The sequence below is a fragment of the Stigmatopora argus genome, chromosome 2 (genome assembly GCF_051989625.1).
Source record: "Stigmatopora argus isolate UIUO_Sarg chromosome 2, RoL_Sarg_1.0, whole genome shotgun sequence".
NCBI classification, from domain to species: domain Eukaryota; kingdom Metazoa; phylum Chordata; class Actinopteri; order Syngnathiformes; family Syngnathidae; genus Stigmatopora; species Stigmatopora argus.
Window position 1 is genome coordinate 22245168 of NC_135388.1, and position 27795 is coordinate 22272962.

The window sequence follows — 27795 nt, forward strand, 5'->3', positions numbered from 1 at the left end:
CATGGGGCTCGCCGGCTCGGTCCGGTGGTCACGACCAGCACCCCCTTCACAGATGCGAACACCCCTCACCCAAAGATAACAAAAGAAAACTGTTTGTTTTTTATCACCTAGAGCCAGGGGAGAAAGAGAGCCCCCACCAGCCCAGCCCAAGGCCCCCTCCCTCTGCGCAAACAGGGAGAGATGGAGAAATGGAGAAAGCGAGATAGTTGACAGTATGGGGATATATTAGTGACAAATTATGGGTCCTCTATTAGACACTGAAATTTATAATTAGGAAATGGCTAAGTGGAAGGTTAGTTTCTCAAAATTTTAATTGGGGTAAGAGTGAGCTACAAAAATGGTTCTTATATTAAATAAACACAAGCTTGAAGCAGAATAGCAATTCAACAAGTGCAATTTAGCTATTTTAGCAAAAAGAGAGGGATTTGCGATTTAGACTTAAGGATTAGGAATCATCCAAATTATTAATGATATCAAACATGAAGACAATGCAGAAATGGCATTGATCCAAATTATTAGGTAAATTGTAGCTGGCAAGTTTAGATAAAATAATTAATTTAGGATAGGCATAATTTCGCTGAGATGCAATAAACATCATGACTTGTCATCAGTGCACGGATGATAATTCATTGTTTTGCTCATCAACAGATGAAATATGCTTTAGCGTGAGTCGTAAGAATGAAGGACTATGAGAATATGTCTGAAAATGAGTGTGAGCGTGAATGGTTGTTTGTCCCTTTTGTGTTTTTGATTGGCCGACCACCGAGATATGATCAATCGGTAAGGTATCAAGGTGGAAAATGATTTAGCAAATTGGAATCGATTTCGGAATTTGCCAATAAGCCGTTTCACGGATGGCAACGACAAATTATGGAAAAATATTTCGTCCAAGGAAATTTTTAATGAAAAAGCAGCAGTACTCCAAATGTGAAATTTGAAGGGGAGAAACAAATCTGCTATGCGAAATTTGGGAGCACTGGGAAAAACACAGACAGTGCTTGATATGAAATTCCAAAGTACTATTGATTTATAGTGATAATGGCATCCAAATTGTGTTAATAGAAACATTGACTGAATTGACAAGAGTTTCCATATTTAGTTCCGGAAAATATGGAAATCCAATTTGGTGGAATGTACCAGATGCCATTGTTCACTACACGATTGGAACAGGAGGATGAGGCTAATCATATGTCTGCATAAAAGAAAAAACTTTAAAGAAACGCATTAATTTTGGGTTGGCGAAGGGAGATGGTGTTTCTTAACAGGAATCATGGAGAGCACGCGTGAGCAACCCAGGATAAGAGTGTCCGTGCAAGATCCACCTGGTGCACTGTAAGAAGGTTCTCTCATAATATGCATTTTAAAAGTAATGAGTTTTAATTGGAAACTAAAGGACAAAAGTGGTACCATCACTCACAGTTGCGCCCGGCCCCAGACTTTGTGCCCGCCAATGGTGAGCTTAAAGGTTGACCGCCCGGACGGGCAGGTCAAGAGAGGGAATGTGACGATGGCAAGAATTGGATCAAAATTGGACTCGAAAGTGTCTGAACAAAGACGCAAATGTTTAACATTATTGACTATTTTGCTTGCTGGCGTGTGCTTTGTGTGGACTATGTTGATGGTGCAGGATGACGGAAGGAATGGAGTGAAAGGAGAACAAGTGATGGTGTATCATTCCTGGAATGGAACGGTATGGTATGAAGCAGAGCGAGATGGTAGTAAGACGCTGACACAGACACAACAATTACTGCTAAATCTGAAGTGTAAACAATCGACACAGGTGAACGCTTGGGTGACAATTTTGAACTGGACTCAACAGTGGCTTGATTTGTTAATGGAAAAGAGAAAGCCCATTTTTGACACCCATGTTGCACAACAAAATTTAAATGGGACTGGCCCTGGGATTGGAAATATCCAGGAGTCATGGTGTAATGAAAATGTGTCTTTGCCAGCAGGAATCCCTCTCGCTCGTGCTGATGTTTGGATGTGGTGTGAAGCGTAAGTGTTGTACGATAGGCTTCCCTCCAATGCCTCAGGTAAGTGCGCCATAGTAACGCTGATCATGACAATTAAGGGTGACAGCATTGGACATGGATTCCCAACAATGCGTCTCCTGACGGTCGTCTTGCCGGGGCATTGGAGGGTCTGCGCACGCGGAGTAACAAAATGACCAGAGTTAATTTTTTTACTGATTTTTACGAGTTAATTTTTTTTACTGATTTTTACGAGAATTAATGTTTTACTGATTTTTACGAGAATTAATTTTTTACTGATTTTTTTACTAGAATGAAATCTTATACTGATTTTTAGTTTTCTACTGATTTTTTAATTGTTTACTGAGTTTAGCTTATGGTCATTGATTTTAGCTCGTGTCTAACAATAAAACAAGGTATTTGAGTGATGACCTCAGTAGTCTGAGGTCATGAGAGGGAATGAAGGAATAATAGTTTAAAGCTTAAGGTATTTCATTACATATTGCTACATTCTGTGTGTGAGATTGTAAAGTGCTGAGCGTATGAACAAGGCAGAATGTTGAGTGGGGGGCAAAGGTCAGAGCACAGGATGCCATGGGGGATGCAACAGTGGAATGTTTGCAGATCCCGTGGGGGTTGCACCAGTAGAATGTCTTACAGATGCCGAGACGGGAGATAAGACGAAGGCAGATGCCGTGGAGTGGAAAAGTACAAACTGGGAGGAACCGCTAGGAGAATCTTCAAGAAAGAAAGACCAATGAGCAAGCTAGGGTTAACTGCATTTTACACATAACCAATCGTATAGTGCCAGGATGCCTTTGTGTTGTGTCATTTGCATATTGTGGACTATAAACTAAGTTCCTGGGCGGCTCGGAGAAAAAAGAACGACGACGACTGGTGGCAACATGCGTCTGCTTGGACAGACTGAGAGGGCCCTGAATCACAGACTTATGTCTTAGATTTGTATGTTAGAAATAAATCCACTCGTGTGTGAAAATGTCGGCTTCCTGGTACCTTTCTATTGCAGAACGAGCGCGCAAATTGTTGGATGAGTGGCAGTCGGGTAAGGTCATAAATTGGAGTCAGATTATTAACTTAACTTTAATATAATTATAAATTCTAAATTCCAACAGCGGGGAGAGTGTTTCCCTTTGATGCATGCGGGCAGAGTGTTAGCGAGACATCTGGACGATCGCAGGTGAGGGCGGAGCCCTGGGGCCATCGCTATTGTGATGCTATTCAAGCATATAAAAACTGTGCAACCTGAGCCTGTTCAAGAACGGAATAATGGCAAAAAGGTTAGTTAAGAGAAAAATTGATTCAGAATGCAGGGTATTTAACCTGCAGTGGACAAACGATTATTTTTTTGTTCAATGTAAAGAAAAGGCTGTTTGTCTCATCTGTCAAGAGACGGTGGCAGTATTCAAAGAATACAATCTTCGCCGGCACTATGAATCCCGTCACAAAGACAAGTACGATAGCATGCAAGGCCAAATACGAGCAGACAAACTCTCAAAGCTAAAAGTTGGACTATTATCTCAGCAGACTACATTTCTACGCCAAGCTCAGCTGAACCAGGCATCCGTTCGGGCCAGCTTTCGGGTTGCTAAACTGATAGCAAGCAACGGTAAGCCTTTCACTGAAGGAGAGTTCTTTAAGAAATGTATGGATGTTGTCGTGGAGGAAGTGTGTCCCGAGAAGAAAGATGCATTTAATGCCGTAAGTCTGTCGGTGAGTACAATGACCAGACGCGTTGAAGAAATCGGGAGTAATGTATATGCCCAGCTCCAGCAGAAGACGAAAGAATTTGACTTTTTTTTATTAGCACTGGATGAAAGCACGGACGTGCAAGACACAGCGCAACTGCTCCTTTTTATTCATGGTGTTAGCGCAAACTTTGAGATTTGCTAGGATCTGGCAGCCCTCCAAAGTCTCAAAGGAACTACAACGGGAGAGGATATTTTTGACAAAGTGTGCCAAACCATGGAGAAGTTGGACCTGGACTGGTCAAAGCTAGCTAGCATCACGACTGACGGGGCTCCTAGCAAGGTGGCCGAAACTCGCGCATGAGTAATAATGGGACGCATGAACCGGGAGTTGGAAAAAAGGGGTCTCACCGCCCCGCTACGAGTCCACTGCCGAATTCACCAGCAAGCACTGTGCTGCAAAATGTTGACGTGGGATTCTGTAATGACGGTTGTGGTGTCGTGCATAAACTTCAGAGCAAACGGAGAAGATTGTGCATGGCACAACAGAAAGTTAATGTTCCATGGCTTTTTTTTTCTATGAAGAACCCAGAGAGAGTTATTATTTATTTCATAAATAGTGTTATTTATTTCCTGTTTTTTCTGTGAAGAACTCAGAGAGGGTTATTTAGTTATTATTTATTTCATTAATAGTGTTATTATTTGTTTCCTGACTTTTTTTTCTGTAAAGAACCTGGAAAGGGTTATTTGGTTGTGTGGCTTTCTGGAAAACAATAAATGTTTTAAGCTCCCCTACGATCGTCACACTTTTTCTGTTACAAACTGACGAAGAGAAGGGAAAGGTTATGTGGCCCTCACAGGAAAAAGTTTGGGGACCCCTGATCTATTGCTTTAGGCCCTAAAGCAATAGATAGTAACGTATAATTTAAATTACTAACTTCAACTTCTTTTTGCTGGAAAACGAGCTTATAAACGGGAGTCAGATGATGAGGTCGTGTTTTCTCTTTGCAAATAAAGCATGTTGTTTTGAGAACTGATTAAGAAGCTTCACTATAACTGTCCTGTTTGTTTCTGTGTATAATTTCACAAAAACCTTTAGAACAAAATTAAGAACACGAGCAATACATATGCAGAGCTGCCAACCTCCGTTGACCCCATTTCAGGAGTACCCTTGTCCCATTTCCGGAGTTTATCCGGAGTGAATGCGATTCACGCAAAATCAATATGCGCTGAAGTCGCACAAAACGAATCATTCGTCAGAACTTGTAACTTGGATGATTCACAATGCTCTCGTGTTACCGAATTCTTCCAGTTTACAGTGCAGTTGAATCAAGATGGCAGAAGCCGTAGCGATGGTCTGAATTTCGAGGCATTTAAATGTGAAATTTGGTACTTTTCCGAAATAGTTGCTTCAAAAAAAATTACAATTTTTGGGGATTTCCGGAGTTTAGGGAGGTTGTCCGGAGTCCCGGAGTTTGACTTGCATTTCGGGTAAACTCCTGAAATTCCGGAGTAGTTGGCAGCTCTGCATATGTAATTTGAGTGATAATACAGAAAAGATACATGATCAGTCTGAGTAAAGTAAAAAGGGTTATAGGCTGGTGAGAGGATACATTTGAGTACTATTGCAGGAAGAGAATTCTTTCTTCCTCCGCGGGTTCGATTAATTTCGCGTAGTGAGAATGTGCCCTGCACCACTGAAATAGTTCCCTCCGCGGCCGTTATTATGGGCGCTGTAATACCCGTAGTTGTCCCCGAAATGGCGACAATAGCCCGTTTTACCAGGCCCGAAAGCTGTCCACTTTGTACTATATTTTAGTGTTTTACCTGTGCCCTATGTGTATGTGTGGGATTAAGCCACTCCTATTTGTGGTCTCGTTGGTCGAGTATACTAGATCTTATGGGAAAAAAAGTTTACGCACCATTGTGGTTTCCATTTGTGCGCTCTTAATTACCGTAATTACTCGAATTAAACGCGCACTCGAAAAAAACACGCAGGTAATTTTGGGCCAAAAACATCTGGAAAAACGCAGTAATCGAATATAGTGCGCACCTAAAATTTCCCGCTGACGAAAATCAGAAATCTTACCTTTTTTTCTTCGTTTCACGATTGTTTTGTTCAAACAAATTTATTCATTAGAATCCTTCAAATGAAGAGTCCGCATCAGAATCTTTAAATAGTCTCTGCAGATATTCCTCTCTCTCTTTGTCTGTCCTCTCATCCGTCTCCATACATCTCTTCGTTGAGAATCCTATCAACGTCCACGCTTCCTTCATCCACTTCCTCTTCCTCCCACAACACATCATCCCATTGGCTTTACGAGATGACGTAAAATCCGTGCGTCAAAGTGAGTTTGACAATGCTTTTTTCGATCGAAAATTTGTAATTTATTTTAGTTATTGATTATAACACTGAACTGAGAGAGGGTGAACTGAGACGAGTACGAGGCTAGAGGGGGGCAGTGGTGGTCTCGGCTTTCCGATTTTCGATCGGCTTTAGGAGATGACGTAAAATCCGTGCGTCGGCTTTACGAGATGACGTAAAATCCGTGCGTCGACTTTACGAGATGACGTAAAATCCGTGCGTCGGCTTTACGAGATGACGTAAAATCCGTGCGTCGGCTTTACGAGATGACGTAAAATCCGTGCGTCAAAGTGAGTTTGACAATGCTTTTTTCGATCGAAAATTTGTAATTTATTTTAGTTATTGATTATAACACGCACCCCCATCTATTGGAATTAATTATATAGCAAAAATCTGCGTGTTATATTCGAGTAATTACGGTAAGTTGTTTTTATCTCTTCATTTTTCTGTTGTTTAAATAACGTCACCATGTTGTTTAGTGCACTGTGAGATCAAAGAAGTGTGCACATTATGGGCATTGTGGTATTGGTCCTTGCTAAAAAGGAAAACCAACTGACTTATTTAGTGGTAGGGGCGGGCCAGAAAGCAGCGACGACAAGTTGTGTTTTAAACCTGCCTAAAACAAAAACTTAAAAAAAAATCTGAACAAAAGTGTTGCTGCCTATAGACATTCAGAACTCACTTGTTCTCAGCTTGTGGCCATGTTTCAGGACTTATTTTCAAACAGATTTCATTAATTTGGAAGAAAATCATCAAATTGATCTTAGAACATTTTAACTTAGAAGTGTGCTTTCCAAAATGGTCAATAAGGTATGCACCTTCAGCTCTTTTGTTGTGAACTGGCACAATACCAAACATGTTTATCTTATTTAATTTTTGCTAGGGTTATACTTAATATGAAATTGATCAGCAATTTATACACAAATATACACCCTTTGCCTCCATCACTTGTCTTCATCTTAAAGAAGGCAATAATTCAGGGGTCTCAAACTCGCGGCCCGCGGGCCAACTGCGGCCCTCGGGACGATAATTTGCGGCCCCCGTCTTAATATGAAAGATTAATGTTTGTGCGGCCCGCAAGATTGATATGAATGACACTTGTTGTGTTCGGAGCTGAATGAACCAATCACGGTGAGGTATACGGCTCTGGAGGGCGGGACATCGGCCGGGCTGTCCAGTGCCTCGCTCACTCACTCATTCATTCCTCCAATCAGCTGGGCGAAGGAGAAGCCGTGAAGCTGATCACTCCGCTCGGCGCGCACACTCCTCCGCTGCTCTCAGCATAGAACTGAATGAGGCGGTATGATCCGTGATCCAGCCTGTGTCAGTGTAGCCATCTCCGCGAGTGAAACGGAGAAGCGGAGAGCGAAAGTGCGCATGCAGCACAAACCCGAGCGACTGAAAGTGAAAGATTAACCCGAGACTCATTCCAAGTGGAAAAACACATTACACTGTAATAATTACAGAGCCCCAGAGATGTCTCTTTCAAAGCCTGCCGTGAAGAGAAAGGTCGGTGATGAGCACAGACAGTTTCAAGAAAAGTGGGGAGTGCAATATTTCTTTGTTGAACACAGGGGCAGCCCGACCTGTCTCATTTGCACTGAAAAAGTTGCGGTGCACAAGGAATACAATTTGAAACGTCATTATACTGCGAGACATGCTGAGGAGTACGAAAAATACCAGGGAGATGAGAGAGCCAACCAGGTTGCCAGTCTTAAAACATGTCTTCTGAGGCAACAGGATTTCTTCAAGAAGGCTACCAAAGACAGTAATGCAGCAGTCGAAGCTAGCTACGCCGTTTGTGAGTTGATTGCTAAAGCAGGAAAGCCATTGACAGAAGGTGAATTTATCAAAAAGTGCATATTACAGGCTGCACATATTGTCTGTCCAGAAAAGAAAAGTCTGTTCAACCACATCAGCCTTTCTGCCAACACCGTGGCAGAGCGCATTTCTCACCTGTCAAGTGACATTTATGATCAATTGTGTGAGAAAGCACAATGTTTCAGTGTATATTCAGTGGCTCTTGATGAGACCACAGACATCACAGACACTGCCCAGCTCGCAATATATGTCCGTGGTGTTGATGACAATTTTAAAGTAATGGAGGAGTTGCTCACAGTAATTCCAATGCATGGCCAGACCACCGCTAAGGAAATATTTCACCAGCTGTGTGATGCCATTAAGAATGCTGGTTTGCCATGGAAGAGCTTTGTTGGAATAACAACCGATGGAGCCCCATCAATGACAGGGAGGAAGAATGGACTGGTAGCACTTGTTCAAAAAAAACTGGAAGGAGAGGGTGTGGAGGAGGCCATAGCTCTGCACTGCATTATACATCAGCAGGCCCTTTGCAGCAGATGCCTGAAGTTTGACAATGTGATGTCTGTCGTTGTGAAATGCATCAACCAAATCAGATCCAGGGGCTTAAAGCACAGAAGGTTCCGTGCTTTTTTAGAGGAAATGGAGTCAGAATATGGGGATGTGCTCTACTTCACTGAGGTACGTTGACTCAGCAGGGGAAACGTGTTGAAGAGATTTTTTGAGTTGAGAGCAGAAGTAAAAGACTTCATGGAGATAGACAGGGTTGCTGTTCCTGTGCTAAGTGATCCCAAATGGCTCATGGACTTGGCTTTTCTTGTTGATATCACACATGAGCTTAATGTACTGAACAAGAAGCTACAAGGCCAGGGGCAACTTGTCAGTGCTGCCTATGACAACGTGAGAGCATTCTGCACTACACTTGTGTTATGGAAAGCCCAGGTCTCTCAGACAAACCTTTGCCATTTCCCAGCACGCAAGGCTCTCGTGGATGCAGGCACACCATTCAGTGGTGAGAAGTATGTTGAGGCCATTTCGAAGCTGGAATGTTTTATCAGCGCTTTTCTTGTGGAAATCCTGATGCGGCCCAGTCTCACCTAGACTTGGCCTCTAGCGGCCCCCAGGTAAATTGAGTTTGAGACCCCTGTTCTAAAGGGAAAAAGAGGGGAAGCTTGATGACCTGAGAACAGTATACCAACTATGAAGCCTGGAGTTGGAGGCATCATGTTATATATCATAAAGTACACATCATCATGAACAAAGAAAACTGCATGGAGATATTAAGGCAACATCCTGTGCTTAGTAAGAAAGTAATAGTTTGAGATATACTTTTAAAAGATAAAAATAATTCAGAATCCATTATTTTAAACCAGATCTTCAGAGTTTTATTAAACAATTAGAGTATCTTCCCTAAACATAACGTATCGAAAAATAACTTCGTTTAGTGAAGAAAAAAGAGAGCACGGAACTATATGTTCCTCTTGACTGATTTCAATTCACTACAGACAGTGTGGTTTTGTCCCCAGGGAATGATAGTGTGAATGTGAGTGAATTGTTGACCATCTCCAGGTATGCCCTGGGAATGACTGGCAAACAGTGGGAGAGTAATCTGCCTTTTGCCCAGTCAAAAGGGATAGGTACCACATCACTGCAAATCTGAACATTATCCGATGTATCGATAATGTTAATAGATTTTGAGTCATATGTTTTACATGAATTATTAATTATTTCTGTGAAAACTGAGAAGAAAAGTCTCTTGGGCCAATAGTATAGGCCTAAGGTTGAGGACCATGATCACTGAACACAGTGGTGGGCCGTCAGGGCCTTCAAGGCCTCCTCTGCTGGCCTAAGAAATATCTGAATCATATATTTTGTCCATCAATACGTACTTATTATTCCAAATGGTCTGTTAGCTTCCTTTCATTGCTTTTCCCCCTGGTTGCACTGCTTCCAGATGTGTGTTTTCATATTGAAGCATTTAACCAATCACATTTCAGCCATTATTTGTTGCCAGATCAGATCTGCCTCAAAGCCTGCACAATCAGTTCTTGCGGGCTCTGCTGCATTAAACTAGACTGTTGCCTTTAACCAATCAGATTTCGAGTTGGCAACCCCACAATGATTTTTCATAGGCGTTAGCATTTCGCTGGCTGGGACATGTCATTGCTTTCACAAACTATGATTGGCTAGTAGGCGGGCCAAAGCAGTACCGAAGCAGCCGAGATCGCAAACTCCACCCAGTATGGCCGACAGAAGCAAAAACAAATAGATTCTGTTTGCTGACAAAGGTATTTTCCAGACGGACTTTTTCAGGAAAAAAATGGACATCATTAAGAAAGCCTGTTACAGCCGGGAAAATGGTGTGTGGGGCACTTTCAGCGCGCTAACTTAGCTCCACAAGCAAATAGTATATTGTTGTTTTGATTTAAAGCCATTTTCAAAACGGACTATGCCAGAAATATGACAGGATAGGCTCGACTTTCATCATTAGCTTCGATGGCGATAGGAAAGAAGAAAGAAAGAAAGGAGGATGGATATTGTGTAAAAAGGATTTTTGGTGAGTAAAATTACAAATATGGCTATATTCCTAAATAATATTTCAATTGTGGGCCAAGTTCTGATATATGAAAAGCTCCAGTGTTTGTATTTAAGCTCTAGTGTTTGTATTTAATCACAAAATGCTGCTAGGAAGGTGATTTTACTCCAGTTTAATTTTTGGCGTTTCACCATTGACGTCCATCGCTGTCTTTTCCCGGGAAAAATCACCCCCCTGGCCTGGTTGTAATGTCTCAAAAGCTCCAGTATTTGTATTCAATCAATAAATGATGCTAGGAAGTGGATTTTACCTAATTTTAGTGCATTTTTTGTCATTTCACGTATGGACGTATCAACGTTCGTCGCTGTCTTTTTACTGGGGAAATGATACTCCGGGCCCGGTTCAGATGTCTAAAAAGCTCCAGTATTTGTATTTAATCAATAAATGCTGTTTTTGGCTGGATTTTACCCCATTTTCGGGCAATGTTTGCCCGTACGCCATTGACGTTCATCGCTGTCTTTTCCCGGGAAAATCACCCCATGGCCTGGTTTTAATGTCTGAAAAGCTCCAGTATTTGTATTTAATCATGAAATGCTGCTAGGAAGTGGATTTTACCCCATTTTTGTGCATTAATTTATTGATTATTTTTTATGTGTCGCAGCTGTAGCTGCAGTATAGGTTTTATAGCCATAAAATAGTTTTTGAGGGTTGGATTGATACGTTGAAGGCGCTACCAGAAAATGCACCGCCCGTCACTGCTGAAACAATGTAATGTAAATCATAAATGCAGCTATGGAAAAATTAAAGCCAAATGCAATTTGTATTTTTTTTTGTTTTTTTGTTTGCCAGAGATGCCCACATTAACTCAGTTTCACCAACGAGACTTCACAACAATAATCCTGACTATATTATAATAATAAAACCTAACTTCCAGCCAGATGTGGAAATTACATTGACAAACCACATTTTGGAATTTGGACTTTTGACTGAAAACCTTTGGGTAAATGAGAGCTATTTTAAATTTAACATTTTTGTGGGATTTTTTTTAATTAGGAGAAAACATATTTTCTTCACAGGAAGTTTTTAAATACATGGCTAACCAAATGATAGCTGAATAACTTTACAAGTCTTTAATATAATATAATATACAATATATTTCATATGAACCCAAACATATAATCAGTTTATCCATGCATACGCATACAATCCATTCTCCTTCCAGAACTGACAGCGGTTAGATGAGTAATTGTGGGCAACCACAATTTTGCTGGACAGGAGAGCAGTGGCTGCTGGGTAAGTTAACCACTCATTGGCCATCTTACCTGTAAAACACAGTCATTTAAACTTTATTTGCTTATTATTCATGAAAGAACAATATAATGTATAGTGCAGTCAATATCCAAATTCCTTTTTTCATAGAGTCCTGTAAAATGTTCACTCGTGCTTCCTTACTCATTCGTATCACAATATTGGTAGTTGACTATACATCATGTCTACTCAGTGGCGGGCCGTCAGGGCCTTCAAGGCCTTCTCTGCTGGCCTAAGAAATATCTGAATCATATTATATTTTGTCCATCAATACTTATTATTCCAACTGGTCTTTTAGCTTCCTTTCATTGCTTTTCCCCCTGGTTGCACTGCTTCCAGATGTGTGTTTTCATATTGAAGCATTTAACCAATCACATTTCAGCCATTATTTCTTGCCAGATCAGATCTGCCTCAAAGCCTTCACAATCAGTTCTGCGGGCTCTGCTGCATTAAACTAGACTGTTGCTTTTAACCAATGCGATTTCGAGTTGGCAACCCCACAATGCTTTTTCATATGCATTAGCATTTTGCTGGCTGGGATATGTCATTGCTTTCACCAACTATGATTGGCTAGTAGGCGGGCCCAAGCCATAGATCGCAAACGCCACCCACAATGGCCGACAGAAGCAAAAACAAATGGATTCTGTTTGCTCACAAAGCTATTTTCCAGACGGACTTTTCCAGAAAAAATGGACATCATTAAGAAAGGGCGGTCAACTCCGAAGCTAGCAAGCCTGTTACAGCCGGGAAAATGGTGTGTGCGGCACTTTCAGTGCGCTAACTTAGCTGCACAAGCAAATAGTATATTGTTGTGTTGATTTAAAGCCATTTTCAAAACAGACTATGCCGGAAATATGACAGGACAGGCTCGACTTTCATCATTAGCTTCGATGGCGATAGGAAAGAAGGAAGAAAGAAAGGAGGATGGATATTGTGTACAGTTAAAAATAATTTTTGGTGAGTATAATATGGCTATCTATATTCCTAAATAATATTTCAATTGTGGGCCCGGTTCTGATATCTGAAAAGCTCCAGTGTTTGTATTTAAGCTCCAGTGTTTGTATTTAATCACTAAATGCTGCTAGGATGTGGATTTTACCCCAGTTTAATTTTTGCCGTTTCGCCATTGACGTCCATCGCTGTCTTTTCCCGAGGAAATCACCCCTCTGGCCTGGTTGTAATGTCTCAAAAGCTCCAGTATTTGTATTCAGTCAATAAATGCTGCTAGGAAGTGGATTTTACGTAATTTTAGTGCATTTTTGTCATTTCACGTATGGACGTATCGACGTTCATCGCTGTCTTTTTACCGGGGAAATGATACTCCAGGCCCGGTTCTGATGTCTAAAAAGCTCCAGCATTTGTATTTAATCAATAAATACTGTTTTCGGATTTTACCCCATTTTCGGGCAATGTTTGCCCGTACGCCATTGACGTTCATTGCTGTCTTTTCCCGGGAAAATCGCCCCCTGGCCTGGTTTTAATGTCTGAAAAGCTCCAGTATTTGTATTTAATCATGAAATGCTGCTAGGAAGTGAAGCCATGTTTGCCAGAAGATTTTACCCCATTTTGTGCATTGATTTATTGATTATTTTTTATGTGTCGCAGCTCTAGCTGCAGTAGAGCTTTTAAAGCCATAAAATAGTTTTTGAGGGTTGGATTGAAGGCGCTACGAGAAAATGCACCGACCGCCACTGTGTCTACTGTGTTTCAGGGTTAAAAGTGAAATACTACACCAAGTGACTTTTATTATTTATATATATATTATAGCACACCATAATGGACACAAGTTCATCCAAAGAGTAAAGTAAAATGATACAAATTAGTCTTTTTGGGGTACAATAACTAAAATGGACAAAAAGCCAAATGTGATTTCTAAATTTGTTTGCTACCTTTACATTTACTACATTAGATGAGTCATTTTCATTTTTTTTACATTGTCACCATTTCATAAAAAGTTTATTCACATTGACACAAAATAATATTGTTACCTGTTTTGGCAAAGTGTACAAAATGTTGTTTTAGGAGCTCCTGGAAACACTTGTCCTGATCAGACAGGGGTCTCCCGAACAGTGACTCCAGTTCCCCGAAGAAAGCCAAGATATCCAAGCAGTGGAAAGCGAAGCGGCTATGAAATGGCACCACAGAACTAGTCGTGTTGACCGCTCCAAAGGGTGTGTGCGTTATGACATAGCGATACACAGGACTATGTAGGGCAGCTGCAAAACATTTTTTTAATTAAGAAAAGTCAGGAATACATCTACAGGGTGATTGAAAAGTAATTTTGAAATACAGTAATCACTCGAATATCGCGGAAAATGTAGACCAGACATAGCCGCGATAATCGAAAAGCCGCGAAGTACGATTACCCCTATTATTAGTACCATACTACATGGTTTTGCGCCTATACAAAAATACAAGTACACAATTACAATTATCAAGAAGTTTATTTATTAAATATTACAGTGATATGCTATTGGAGTTGTGGCAAAATGCATTCTGGTTTAAGACAGGATGCAAGACCTACAAGACCTACCCAACTCTGCGTCTTTTATAGAAGTAGTACAGTACAGTGAAAACATGAAGGACATGGAGTGGACGGAGCTACCCTACTGTGGGGTGGCGGACCAAAACACGTCAAAACGTCCTGTGCATTGACCGCGTTGCTGCCAGCTCCTTCGTAATCTTGGAAGTCAGTTATCCCTTGGACAAATACGAGTACCTGGGCTGTGTCTCTGACATCGCGGCTCTCATCCAAAGCTAAGGAGGAAAAGTCAAAACGTGCCACTTTATGTTGCAGCTGAAGCTCCAGGTTCCCCGCAATGTCCTCATTCCTTCTTGTCACGGTTCGCCTGGACTGTGGGACTTGCTCAAATGCTTCTTTTTTCAGGGCATATTAGTGCTGCAGAGTCCACCAAGCACTCTTTGACAAATTCCCCTTCGGAGAATGGCTTACTGTTTTTAGCGAATTTGTGAGCTATTGTGAAATATGAATTGTATTCTTATATTTAATCTTGCACCCTTCTGCACTCTTATGAATTTAAAGTTACTAGAATAGAATTTTACTGACACCTACAGGTCAAGGCCTGTCATCACTCTGTATATAGCACACCTCATTCCTTCTTGTCACGGTTCGCCTGGACTGTGGGACTTGCTCAAATGCTTCTTTTTTCAGGGCATATTAGTGCTGCAGAGTCCACCAAGCACTCTTTGACAAATTCCCCTTCGGAGAATGGCTTACTGTTTTTAGCGAATTTGTGAGCTATTGTGAAATATGAATTGTATTCTTATATTTAATCTTGCACCCTTCTGCACTCTTATGAATTTAAAGTTACTAGAATAGAATTTTACTGACACCTACAGGTCAAGGCCTGTCATCACTCTGTATATAGCACACCCCTTCCTTTCTGTATCCCCGCCTAAAGTTTGTCTCCACCTACTTCTATTAAATATCTTCACTGTCCGTTGGAACGGGGTAACTGGCTGGGAGACGTCTCCACATGAACAGAGGTGCTGCCCCCCCCCCTCCCCCATCCAGCTAGCAAGGGTGGGGGCTAAAGAAGAACAAAGAAAGCAGAGCGCGCAGCGGCCATTTTTGAGAACCGTTCAGATAAGTCTCCCCCAGACAACCTCCATCGGCCGGGAGTCAAAAACTACTAAGTGTTTGCTGCTTCCTCTGTATGAAGATTATTGTCGAGGCAATTCAGCTTTGACAGCTATCACAAAGCTTGTCTTGGTTGCTGCACCCCTGGATCCGTGACGTTTGGTAAAAATTCCTTGCCGCTTTTGGGCTTCTGAGCTAGCAAAGTATTTGATTTCGGAGCCCTTTCGGCATCGCTAATTTTTTTGTATTTCTCCACATTTTAACTCTTGTAATGCCAAATCAAATGATAATCCTTAAACACAGCGATGTGCTCTACGCAAACTAAACACATGGCTTTACCACTGATTTCAGTAAATAAATACTTGATGGTCCATATTGTGTTAAAAACCCTGCATTCAGCATCTATCTTTCATTTTTTAGCATCACATGGCCTTTTGGAGGGCTTAAGTTTCTGTTTTGCATCATTATACACGTGAAGATAACAATGACTTCAAAATATAACCAATGCCAGTTTAGTCCATCCGTGAGGTAAAATGAGAAATTACGTTTATTTTGTAATTTCCAATCAACCTTACCCGGCCGGGCCTGTCTCAACCAACCAAATGGTTGTATGTGGCCAGGGGGCCGTACAATGCTAGGTCTGTCTTAAAGGAAGACCACATTCGTGGTCCTCAACCTTTTCCTCACCGCAGACCAGTAAAGCTCTTCCTATTTTTTTGCGGACTGGAGTACGCTTAGGCGGGATTTTCAACGGCGACTCAAAATCCAAACAAAGCTGGACTAGGTTCAGCGTAGTCTTTTTTTCGCAGGCGATGTGCGCAATGGGAACAACAAAATAGGAGAAGGCAAGATGTCGTCCTTCTCTGCCTTTTATATTATTTGCCGTGTCATTCTTCTTCTATGGTATCAGTATCGGTAGATTCTCAAAATCCAAAGCCAAAAATAAGTGATTCTTCTATGGTGAAATATTGCTTTTTCTTCAGCGCTGAGTGCCACCCAATTCAGCGCCGCTGAAGAACTGGAGCCCTGACTTCCGCCATTTTTATCCAGTTTTCCGCTTGCGAGTTTCAGCGTGAATTTTGACATTTTTAAAATATTTTTATACAGTAATTCCTTGAGATACGACCTTAACGCATTCCGGGACAGAGCTCGTAGTTTTTAAAATTAACCTATCTAGTGTTGTTTGCTTTTGTCTCCCCTTCAAAATATTACGAAAATGACACAAACAAATGTCCTCACGATAGGATTAATGCATGGCCACTTCCCAACTTGTCTGGGTGCTCCGCTCGTATTGGAGAGCCAGCTCCGTCACACGTGGTACACGGTCGATTGGTCGCCGGTCTTTTGGTCGCCGATCTTTTGGTCGCCGGTCTTTTGGTCGCCCGGAAGGTAAGTGATAATTACCATTTAAATCGTTGCTCAAATTCCCTAAATACAAACTGCGAATTACTATTTAGTCATACTTAATGCCCTAGTAATTATTAGGCTAAAGAAAAGCTCAAAATTTCCCAGACTTTTATTGTTTTTTGTTGGAGAACTTGTTAAGACCCTGACTGACGTAGCTTCTTAAAGGGACAACGCATGTACATACAAACTCTTATACACTCACACGTCGGCTCAGTGAAACTGCTCATGGCCATTGTTGGCTTTTATTGATGCATAGACCGTGTTGTTTTACCTTGTTTTGTCGCCGGTCTTTTGGTCGTCGGTCTTTTGGTCGTCGGTCTTTTAGTCGTCGGTCTTTTGGTCGTCGGTCTTTTAGTCGTCGGTCTTTTGGTCGTCGGTCTTTTGGTCGCGGTCTTTTGGTCGCCCCGACCGCGACCAAAAGACCGCGACCAAAAGACTGCGACCAAAAGACCGCGACCAAAAGACCGTGACCAAAAGACCGCGACCAAAAGACCGGCGACCAAAAGACCGGCGACCAATCGACCGCACACGGTCACACGTACACAACTCTCATCTTTTTCGATTTTTTCGTGCTTAATATCGATTTTCATCATACGCCTTTTCTTCGCACTACTTTTCAATGCACCTGCTTGCTTTGGACCCACTGTTTTCCGCTTAATGCAAAAAAACTAAAGAAAACAATGCTTCGCCAAGTGCTCGTAGATATCGTTACATGAGGGAGATGTGCCGAGCAAGACAGTGCGCTGTTATAAACAGCCTCTCGCGTCTCAGCCACCTGGCTGTCTCAAAGGCTCGCATCTCAAAATTTGTCTCATATCTCAAGGCAAATATTTGCTCTGAATTTTACTCGTATCTCAAATTTCTCATATGTTGGGGCACTTCTATGTCAAGGTATTACTGTACTTAATATAAAAAACACGATGTACTGAAGCTGCAAATTTTGAAGCCACAAAGTGGAGAAGGATGACAGTACCTATAATTTATTCAAATCCTATAATGTTTATTTTTTCTGTGTTTTTTAATGTATGGCAATGTAATATATGTGCTACAAATAAGCTTAAATAGCATGCTTAAAAGCTGGACTACTGTCAAGCAGTTTCTGCCGAAGGTTTTGACATTTGTAAGGGGCTTGGAGAGATGAAGTTGGCAAGGTTCAGTAATTGGCCTAATCTCTTTAAAATATGTATACTCTGGAGTGATGAAGCACATTCCCCATAGGTTTTGTGACCTGTCACAACTGCAAATATTGGGCAGGAGACAAACTTCGTTACTTGTGAAAAAATGTGGAATTAACCCAAAGTATCAGTATGGTGTGGAATGACTTCGGAGAGAATTGTGGGTACTTTCATCCTTTGCAATACTATCAATCTCGAAAGGTACCTCACTATGTCAAGAGAGGAAATTTGGCCAATTCTTTGGCCTATACGGAAGATTGGATTTTCATGCAAAATAATATGGGGCGCAATTTGTAAAGCTGTGTTCGAGTAAAAAGATGGCTGACAGACATGTTCTCATATTTAGCGCCACAGTGTTTCAAATATGGTGTGAAAATTTTAAAGTCACTTTATTTTTGCACATTTAGAACTATATTGAACAATGTCAGTATTTATTTCTAAATAAGTGCTAAATGTAAATCATAAATCTAAATTCTAAACCTAAATCGTAAATTCAATTGTTAAATCTAAATTCTAAACCTAAATCGTAAATTCAATTGTTAAATCTAAATTCTAAACCTAAATCGTAAATTCAATTGTTAAATCTAAATTCTAAACCTAAATCGTAAATTCAATTGTTAAATCTAAATTCTAAACCTAAATCGTAAATTCAATTGTTAAATCTAAATTCTAAACCTAAATCGTAAATTCAATTGTTAAATCTAAATTCTAAACCTAAATCGTAAATTCAATTGTTAAATCTAAATTCTAAACCTAAATCGTAAATTCAATTGTTAAATCTAAATTCTAAACCTAAATCGTAAATTCAATTGTTAAATCTAAATTCTAAATAAATATAAATCTTAAATGTCTCATCTGAATATTTAGCTCATATGCAAATTCAAATAACAGATGACTGCAAGTTTTAAAAAAAGCCAAAGGAGCTCATTTGTTAGATAATGAAACCTACTCAACTGAGTTCCCTCCAGCTTTTATTTTTTTAAATTTTTCATTGTAATTAGCATATTACCTACATATTTAGTTGAGACATTTAGGATTTAGGATAAGGGTTTGTTATTGTTTTTCGTGAATCGCTTAAATGCCTAATTTCCTAGAGGGGGGATGGGATGTCATGCATTATATGAATGGCCAGCCAGTAGTCCTGTCTTAACACCCTGGAACATTTTTCTCTGGGGTTGGCTGAATCAGCAAGTCTTCACAACTAAACCAAAACAAACAGACAGAAGTTGAAGGGCGAATACATTAAGTTATGACTTTCATCCCGCAATACTAATTTATTGTGAAATCAGTTGACGCGATTACTGGTTGACTTGAGAAGTTGGTGGCGAATGATGGTGCCGCCATTGAGTTTTTAAATAAAAGTCCATACAATATACTCCATCATTTCATTCATGAATTGTAGAAATTACATTTCAAAAATAAATTCCGGGGGCGGCCGAGTCGTTAGTGCATTGGCCTCATAGTTCTGGGGTCGAGGGTTCTATCCTCATTGTGTGGAATTTGAATAGCCTCCCCGGGCTTGCGTGGGTTTTCTCCAGGTACTACATTTGACCGGCCACTCTTTTAGGGTGTCCCCTGCCTGGTGCCCATAGTTAGCTGGGATAGGCTCCAGCACTCACCGCGACCCTTATGAGGATAAGCGGTTCAGAAAATGAATGAATAAATTAGTTGCTTTAAAATGGGGAGTTACTTTTCAATCACCGTGCATATATTGTTGAACACATTATTTTTTTACATTTCATTAAGAGGGGTATTTACCTGCAGCCCTCTGGGCTAGATCATTGTTGGGACATGTTACTCTGATGTCTGAGATCATGGTTGTGTATGCTCTCTCCGGACAGCGGTCTTTGGTTGGGCAGGGGTATGAGGAGGGATAAAGCTCCAGTGCTGCTCTGGGAAGCTTTTCATTAAAAGTCTTGAGTTTCTCTGAAATGAAACAGGCATCAACATGTAATAAACTACCATACTACCGTATTTAAACCCATAAAACCCGCCCACGCGTATAAGCCGCACCTTTAAAATTGCCTTAAAATTGTTGAATTTTCCAATTTCTCACGTGTAACCCGCCCACTGATTCCCAATTTTCACCTCCATATTCATGGTTTTATTAGGGAGTACAAATGTGTTACGTTGGAGGGAAAATCTTGAGAAAAATCATCACATGTGGTATTTCTGAGATACTATATGAATCAAAAGCACATTATTAGGGTCAATATCATAAGCCATCATTACCAATTTTGTCATAAGCAGCTAGATATGATGACAATTAGGCTTTTGTTGAGTCAATGATGATGACAAAGCCTATGTCCAATCATTATTATTATTATAAGGAAGTTAATATGCCTGTCTTTGTAAATCCAAAATATCAAATTATTCAATTTGAAAAAATAAATAAGTCTATCTTGATGAGAACCTGATGCTTTATAATGACAGAAATTACAATTTTCTTACCAGAAGTTTAAGATGTTGTGGCAGCCATATTGCTTCTAATGTCAAAATATCTCAATTCTTTTGATGGTTCATATTAGCCTAATAGTTGTCACTTTCGAACAAGAAATAAAACGAAAAAAATCAAAGGGGAATTTTGTTTTACAGTGGTACCTCGAGATACGAGCTTAATTCGTTCCGGGACTGAGCTCGTATGTCGATTTTCTTGTAACTCCAATGAACGTTTCCCATTGAAATGAACTAAAAACAAATTAATTCATTCCAACCTTCTGAAAAAACACCAAAAATATTCCAAGATGGCGCCGTTCACGCGGGAGCCAGTGGGAGTAGCTCTGTACACTCTTATGATTTTCGTGTTTTACAGGCCTTCTACTTTTTTTAAAATTACATTTTAATATTTCTTAATACATCCATTTTTGCTTTACTTTGTAATTTATACTTTTTACTTTAATGTTTTTACAACTTTCCTTGTTCTGTTAGCCTGGCTTCTCTCGGCTACTTCTTTTTTTGGAACCATTCAGCCATGCCTACGCTGTCACACACATGGGACTACCTGTTACAATACGCAGCAGAATGAGCAACACCTCGGTGCCGCCGGAGTTTCGAAGCTGGACAAAAGTGCCGGAAGGAGAGGCAACACTTCTGACCAACCATTCCATCGTGGGACAAGATGGAAGAGCTGTCGGCGCTTACCAGCAACGGAGTCGAGGAGTTCTGCCCTGCTGCTGTTTTCTTCAGCTCCAGACTACTGAGGAACTGTGCGGATAAGCTTGGAAGAGTGACTCTGCATATTCTCTACCTCGGTCACAGTTTGCAGAAGTTCCCCATCTCGTGGAAGACTTCCTGTGTGTGGTTCCAGTTTTCGTCCAACTTTACGTCTTTTTGAGTCTATCCGTTTTTGCTACCGAAACTCGTAGCTCGTTTTGTGTTTTCGCTGCTTTTCTGTCTTAATGAATTGGTGATTCTTAATGATAACATTGACTTTGATTTGCTTTGTACTTTGTGCTTTTTGCTTTTGCTTTGTTGTTCTGTGGCCTTTGACTGTACTGTCTAACTTGTAACTATGCCTTTTCTTGCTACTGTCACAATGACATTTTCCGAATACGGGATGAATAAAGTTATCTAAAAACAGGATATTGGATTGGATTTTTTTTTAATTTGTTCTAATTCGCCATCTATTAACAAGGTAACAAATAACTAGTGGTTTAATCGTATACTAAAATGTGTTTAGTAGAACTAAAATTAGACAGATTTCGCAATGGGTATGTCAAGATAAATATTTGCCCGAAATTTTACTCGTATCTCGAATTGCTCGTATGTCGGGGCACTCATATGTCGAGGTACCACTGGATTTCAAAATCAAGGCTACTCGCGCCTGGCCAGTCAGACCACGTTTAACTAGGTTTAGACCTAGGGGCAAGATGGCCACACCCCAACGTAGGTAAGATCGCCACGCTCCAACCTAGGTAAGATGGCCGTGCCCCGAGCCAGCAGTGACAGGTTGTGCGTTATCTTATTGTGGGGACATTTGTGTGCATAATTTTAGGAATATTTTAAAGGGAATATAAAAGCAAACTACCATCAATAGGTTGCATCTGAAACTCAGGGTGGAGGCGGGGCAAACAGAGCCGGGAGAAGAAAGGTATACAAATGTAAAACAAAATTAGAATTAAGTTTAGTGTTAGGTTAGATAAAACTTATTTTTGAGTGTGTCTGCATCGTAATCCAAGTTCATTTAAATTTGTTTATGTTATGTTACGAGCGTTGCCGGGCAAAAAGTCCCCCCCCCCCCCCCCCCGCCGTCCCCTCTCTGTCCCTCTCTTTCTACCCTACGCGAAATCCGTCTAATTTTAGTTCTATTAAACACATTTTAGATATTCTCGTAATTCAAACGAACATTCCCATTGAAATGAACTAAAAACAAATTAATTCGTTCCAACCCTCTGAAAGCACACCAAAAACAGGATATTGGATTGGAAAAAATGTTTTATTTGTTCTAAGTCGCCATCTATTAACAAAGTAATACATAACTAGTGGTTTAATATTACTAAAATGTGTTTAATAGTACTAAAATTATACGGATTTCGAGAGAGACGGACAGAGAGGGGGAGAGAGAGAGAGAGAGACGGACAGAGAGAGGGGGGAGATGGGGGGTGGGCTTTTTGCACGGCAATGCGCTGATAAAATAACAAACAAGTTTAAATGAACTTGGATTACGATGCAGACACACTCAAAAATAAGTTTAATCGAACCTAACACTAAACTTAATTCTAATTTTGTTTGACATTTTGATACCTTTCTTCTTCCGGGTTGGCTCTTTTTGCCCCGCCTCCACACCATATTTCAGTCAATATCGAGGGTTATTTGATTTTGTATTTCCTTCAAAATATTCCCAAAATGATGCACACAAATGTCCTCACAATAGGATAACGCACGACCACTTGCCAACGAGAAGTAGTATATACGTCATTTGCATTGAGGGAGTTGCGGGAGAGACAGTGCCCATTATGTTCTTATGAACAGCACGTTGCGTCCGCTGTCTGCTCGTATATCAAAATTTGTCTCGTATCTCAAGATAAATATTTGCCCGAAATTTTACTCGTATCTCGAATTGCTCGTATGTTGGGCCACTCGTATGTCGAGGCACCACTGTAGATGGCAAATTAGAACAAATAAAACATTTTTTCCATTCCAATATCCTGTTTTTGGTGTTTTTTCAGAGGGTTGGAACGAATTAATTTGTTTTTAGTTCATTTCAATGGGAAACGTTCGTTTGAGTTACAAGAAAATCGGCATACGAGCTCAGTCCGGAACGAATTAAGCTCGTATCTCGAGGTACCACTGTACTTCTATTTCTGTATAGGCGCGAAAACATGTATTGTGGTAGTTTTAATGGGGGTGATCCTACTTTGCAGTTTTTCGTTTAGCGCGGCCATGTCTGGTCTAACCACGATATTCGAGGGATTACTGTATATCAAAAAAAAAATTATGCTGAAAAAAATCTGCTCTCTGGGTTTAGTCACCTGTCACAAACCACCTGTAGTCCCCCCATGTCCACATGGAGATATTTTCAGCCGGTGGACTGCAGAAAGAGAAGAAAATTTATCCCAGCTACAGTTCAGTAGTAAATGCTTAATTTGAATTAGGTCAAGCATCACCTGAAGTCCACTTCTTGTTCTGTTGTCCCAATGACAAAAGGGACATCATTGTAGGATCCTTTCTTTTCCCATATCTCAAAAGGTGATGCTTCAAGGACATACCCATCCACTACTGCAACTGGGGCACTGAACAGCCCATTGGTTGGAAGGTCAGTCAACTGATCTGCAGCCCAAGAGGGGTATTCCTGCCATGGTATAGCCTGTCAAACAGTAAGTAGTAAGTGACATATTTTTCAAAATGTAAAGCGATAAATGTATCTGGTAATCTTTGACTGGATCTATTTTTTTTATTTTCACATTTCAAACTTCAATTCAAAATGTACTAACCAAAAAAGAAAATATGTTCAATCATTGAAATACTAAAAAATAAATAGTCTCACTGAATAATATATGAAATAATTAAATAATGTTGTACTTTTACACTTTCAAATATTAAAAGGAATGCACAATTACAGTGGTGTGAAAAACTATTTTCCCCCTTCCTGATTTCTGTGTTTTTCCATAAGTGTCACACAGAAAATAAATAATGATTTCATTTACCAAGGCAGAAAAAATTACGAACTTGTCTGGCCCTCTCTGAAAAAGTATTTGCCCCCTGAAAGTAATAACGGTTTGTGCCACCTTTGGCAGCAATAACTGAAATCAAGCGTTTACAATAATTTGTGATGAGTCTTTCACAACACTGGAGCAATTTTGGCCCACTCTTCTGTGCAGAATTGTTTAAATTTTCTAGCATGAACAGCCCGTTTCAGACCACAGCACAGCATTTCAATAGGATTTAAATCTGTACTTTGACTTGGCCACTCCAAAACCTTAACTTTGTTTTTTTTAGCCACTTAGAGGTGGACGGACCTTCTGGTTTGTTTGCATTGTTGTCTAGCTGCATGCTCCAAGAGGGCTGGAGTTTGGCGCACAAACTGAGGGTCGGATGTTCTCCTTCAGAATTTGCTGGGAGACAGCAGAATTCATTCTTCCACCAATTACAGGAAGTCGTCCTGTTCCTGAGGTAGCTAAGCAGCCCCAGACTATCACAGTTCCACCACCATGCATCACTGTTGGTATAGTGTTCTTTTGATGGAGCTGTGCCATTTTTTCATCAAATGTAACAGGCCGCACACCTTCAGATAAGTTCAACTTTCTACCCATCAGTCCACAGAATATTCTCCCAAAAGTGTGAAGCATCATCACGATGTTTTTGGGCAAACATAAGAGGAGCCTTCATATTCTTTTTGTAAAGTAATGGTTTTTGCCTTGGAACTCTGCCGTGGATGCCAGCTTTGCCAGTTTTTCTAGGTTATTTTGTGACCTCCTGTCGTCGTCTCGCTCTGAGTAATTTTAGCAGGCTGACCACCGGGGAAGGTTTGCCACTGTTCTGCCACTGTTCCCAGTTCTCTCCATTTGTGGATAATGGCTCTGACTGGAGCCCCAAAGCCTTGGAAATGGCTTTGTAACCTTTTTCAGACTGATAGATGTCCATCACTTTTTTTCGCATTTCTTCTTGAATTTCTTTGGATCGTGGCATGATGCTCTGATCTTGTAGCCTACTTCACATTGTCTCACACATTCTATTTAAGTGTTTTCTTGATTTAACACGTGGTGGTAATAAAGTGTGGGTGTGGCCTGTGAAATTTAAATCAGCTTTCCTACAATTGCCATTAGTCACAATTATTTTGTGATTTAATAAAGGGGGCAATTACTTTTTCAGAGGGCCAGAGAAGTTTGTCATTTTTTCTGCGTTGGTAAAGAAAATCATCACTGATAAACTTCATTTTCTATTTACAGTTGTGGTCAAAAGTTCACATACACTTGTGAAGAACATAATGTCATGGCTCTCTTGAGTTTCCAGTTATTTCTACAACTCTGATTTTTTTCTGATAGAGTGATTGGAACAGATACTTCTTTGTCACAAAAAACATTCAAGTTTGGTTATTTTATGACTTTATTATGGGTGAACAGAAAAAAAGTGATCAAATCTGCTGGGTCAAAAATATACATACAGCAGCGCTAATATTTAGTAACATGTCCCTTGGCCATTTTCACTTCAATTAGGCGCTTTTGGTAGCCATCCACAAGCTTTTGGTAAGCTTCTAGTTGAATCTTTGACCACTCCTCTTGACAGAATTGGTGCAGTTCAGTTAAATTTGATGGCTTTCTGACATGGACTTGTTTTTTCAGCGTTGTCCACAAGTTCTCAATGGGGTTTAAGTCAGGACTTTGGGAAGGCCATTCGAAAGCCTTAATTCTAGCCTGATTTAGCCATTCCATTACCACTTTTGATGTGTGTTTGGGGTCATTGTGGGGTCACTGTTGGAACACCCAACTGCGCCCAAGACCCAATCTTTGGGCTGATGACTTTAGGTTATCTTGAAGAATTTGAAGGTAATCCTCCTTCTTCATTATCCCATTTACTCTGTGTAAAGCACCAGTTCCATTGGTAGCAAAACAGCCCCACAGCATAATACTACCACCACCGTGCTTGACGGTAGGCATGGTGTACTTGGGGTTAAAGGCCTCACTTTTTCTCCTCCAAAGATATTGCTGGGCATTGTGGCCAAACAGCTCGATTTTTGTTTCGTCTGACCACAGAACTTTCCTCCAGAAGGTCTTATCTTTGTCCATGTGATCAGCAGCATACTTCAGTCGAGCCTTAAGGTGCCGCTTTTGGAGCAAGGGCTTCCTTCTTGCACGGCAGCCTCTCAGTCCATGGAGATGGAAAACAAGCTTGACTGTGGACACTGACACCTGTGTTCCAGCAGCTTCTAATTCTTGGCAGATCTGCTTTTTGGTGATTCTCGGTTGAATCTTCACCCTCCTGACCAGTTTTCTCTCAGCAGCAGGTGATAGCTTGCGTTTTCTTCCTGATCGTGGCAGTGACAAAACAGTGCCATGCACTTTATACTTACAAACAATTGCTTGCACTGTTGCTCTTGGGACCTGCAGCTGCTTTGAAATGGCTCCAAGTGACTTTGCTGACTTGTTCAAGTCAAGGATTCACTTTTTCAGATCCATGCTGAGCTCCTTTGACTTTACCATTGTAGCGTTTGTGGGCGTTTACATCCAATGAGCCCTATTTAAATGGCCTCAGAGAAGTCACAAGCTGTAGTCACTCATGATCACTCACAAGAAGTTAAGAGGCCATGCTATGAAGCTCATTTCACTGACACAACTTTCTAAGTCACCAAAATTGCTAATTCGTGTTGCTGTATGTATATTTTTGACCCAGCAGATTTGATCACTTTTTCTGTTAACACATAATAAAGTCATAAAAGAACCAAACTTCATGAATATTTTTTGTGACAAAGAAGTATCTGTTCCAATCACTCTTATCAGAGAAAAATCAGAGTTGTAGAAATAACTGGAAACTCAAGAGAGCCATGACAATATGTTCTTCACAAGTGTATGTAAACTTTTGACCACAACTGTACCTGGGTTGTCTGTGTGTCATACTAAAATTGGTTTGATGATCTGAAACCGTTGTGTGATAAATATGCAAAAAACACAGAAATTGGGAAGGTGCAAATACTTTTTATGGCACTGTATATATCTTTATATGGCAAAAATTATGACAATTGCTATATTTAGGGAAATTCAAACATGTACCTGTAATATCTGTTTAACAGGGAGACTTCGAAGGCATACAAGGTCCTTGCAGCCAGTTTTTTTCAGAAAGACCAGATTGTCTGACTCAGCCTGCTTCAGTGTTGCATTATATACATATGATCCACTCATATCTATTGCTGCATGGAAGAGATCCTTTGCAAGAGGTGACATCATTAGGGTCCATACGGAGGTGCCACCTTACAGAGCAGAAAAACATGTCATCTACATTTTGAGGGGGGCTTCAAGACACCATGCTCCTAGAGATTAAATGTGAGTGCTATCTATGCTGTAAGTCTTTTTGTCTCATAGCGATCAATAAGACATTAATTAACGAAAAGAGGAGCTGAGCTCCCCTAGGCTTATTGTCAGGTTTTTATTTCATATTATTATACATTTGCTTGCGATGAAGAATATGCTTGGCCTTGCAACGAAAGAATGCTTTGCTCACCCTTAGTTCATGATTATTATTATCATACTTGCAAACAAGTACAAGCTTGGAAGCCTTGTTTTAGACAAAACAAAGAGGAGCCAGAACACCTTGGAGTACTAAGAATATGGTCTTGGAACTGCACCTGCGACATCTGCCTCCACCACAGATGCTCCACAAGGCTTCCTAATGCTTCGGTCCTCATCTGTTTTGACTATTGTGAACTTGTTTTGTTACACATATATTAGCCTCAACGCACATGGATGCTCAGAC

General features: G+C 40.5%; 1 protein-coding gene across 7 annotated transcripts in view; it reads right to left on the reverse strand.

Moving 5' to 3' along the window:
- Positions 1-11199: 11199 nt before the first annotated feature.
- The window catches only part of LOC144064422 (para-nitrobenzyl esterase), a 52966-nt gene continuing 36370 nt past the window's right edge, over positions 11200-27795 (reverse strand). For 6 of the 7 annotated variants that reach the window (XM_077586978.1, XM_077587012.1, XM_077586968.1 and 3 more), the window contains 6 exons: positions 27096-27292; positions 23496-23695; positions 23361-23419; positions 19648-19815; positions 13695-13922; positions 11200-11720 (listed from right to left, as the gene is read on the reverse strand). In XM_077586978.1, coding sequence (XP_077443104.1) covers positions 11578-11720; positions 13695-13922; positions 19648-19815; positions 23361-23419; positions 23496-23695; positions 27096-27292 — 995 coding nt within the window. In that variant the 3' untranslated portion in view covers positions 11200-11577. Of the gene's footprint in view, positions 11721-13694; positions 13923-18783; positions 19091-19647; positions 19816-23360; positions 23420-23495; positions 23696-27095; positions 27293-27795 lie in introns of those variants that run through there. The other variant, XM_077587021.1, reaches the window with a different exon arrangement.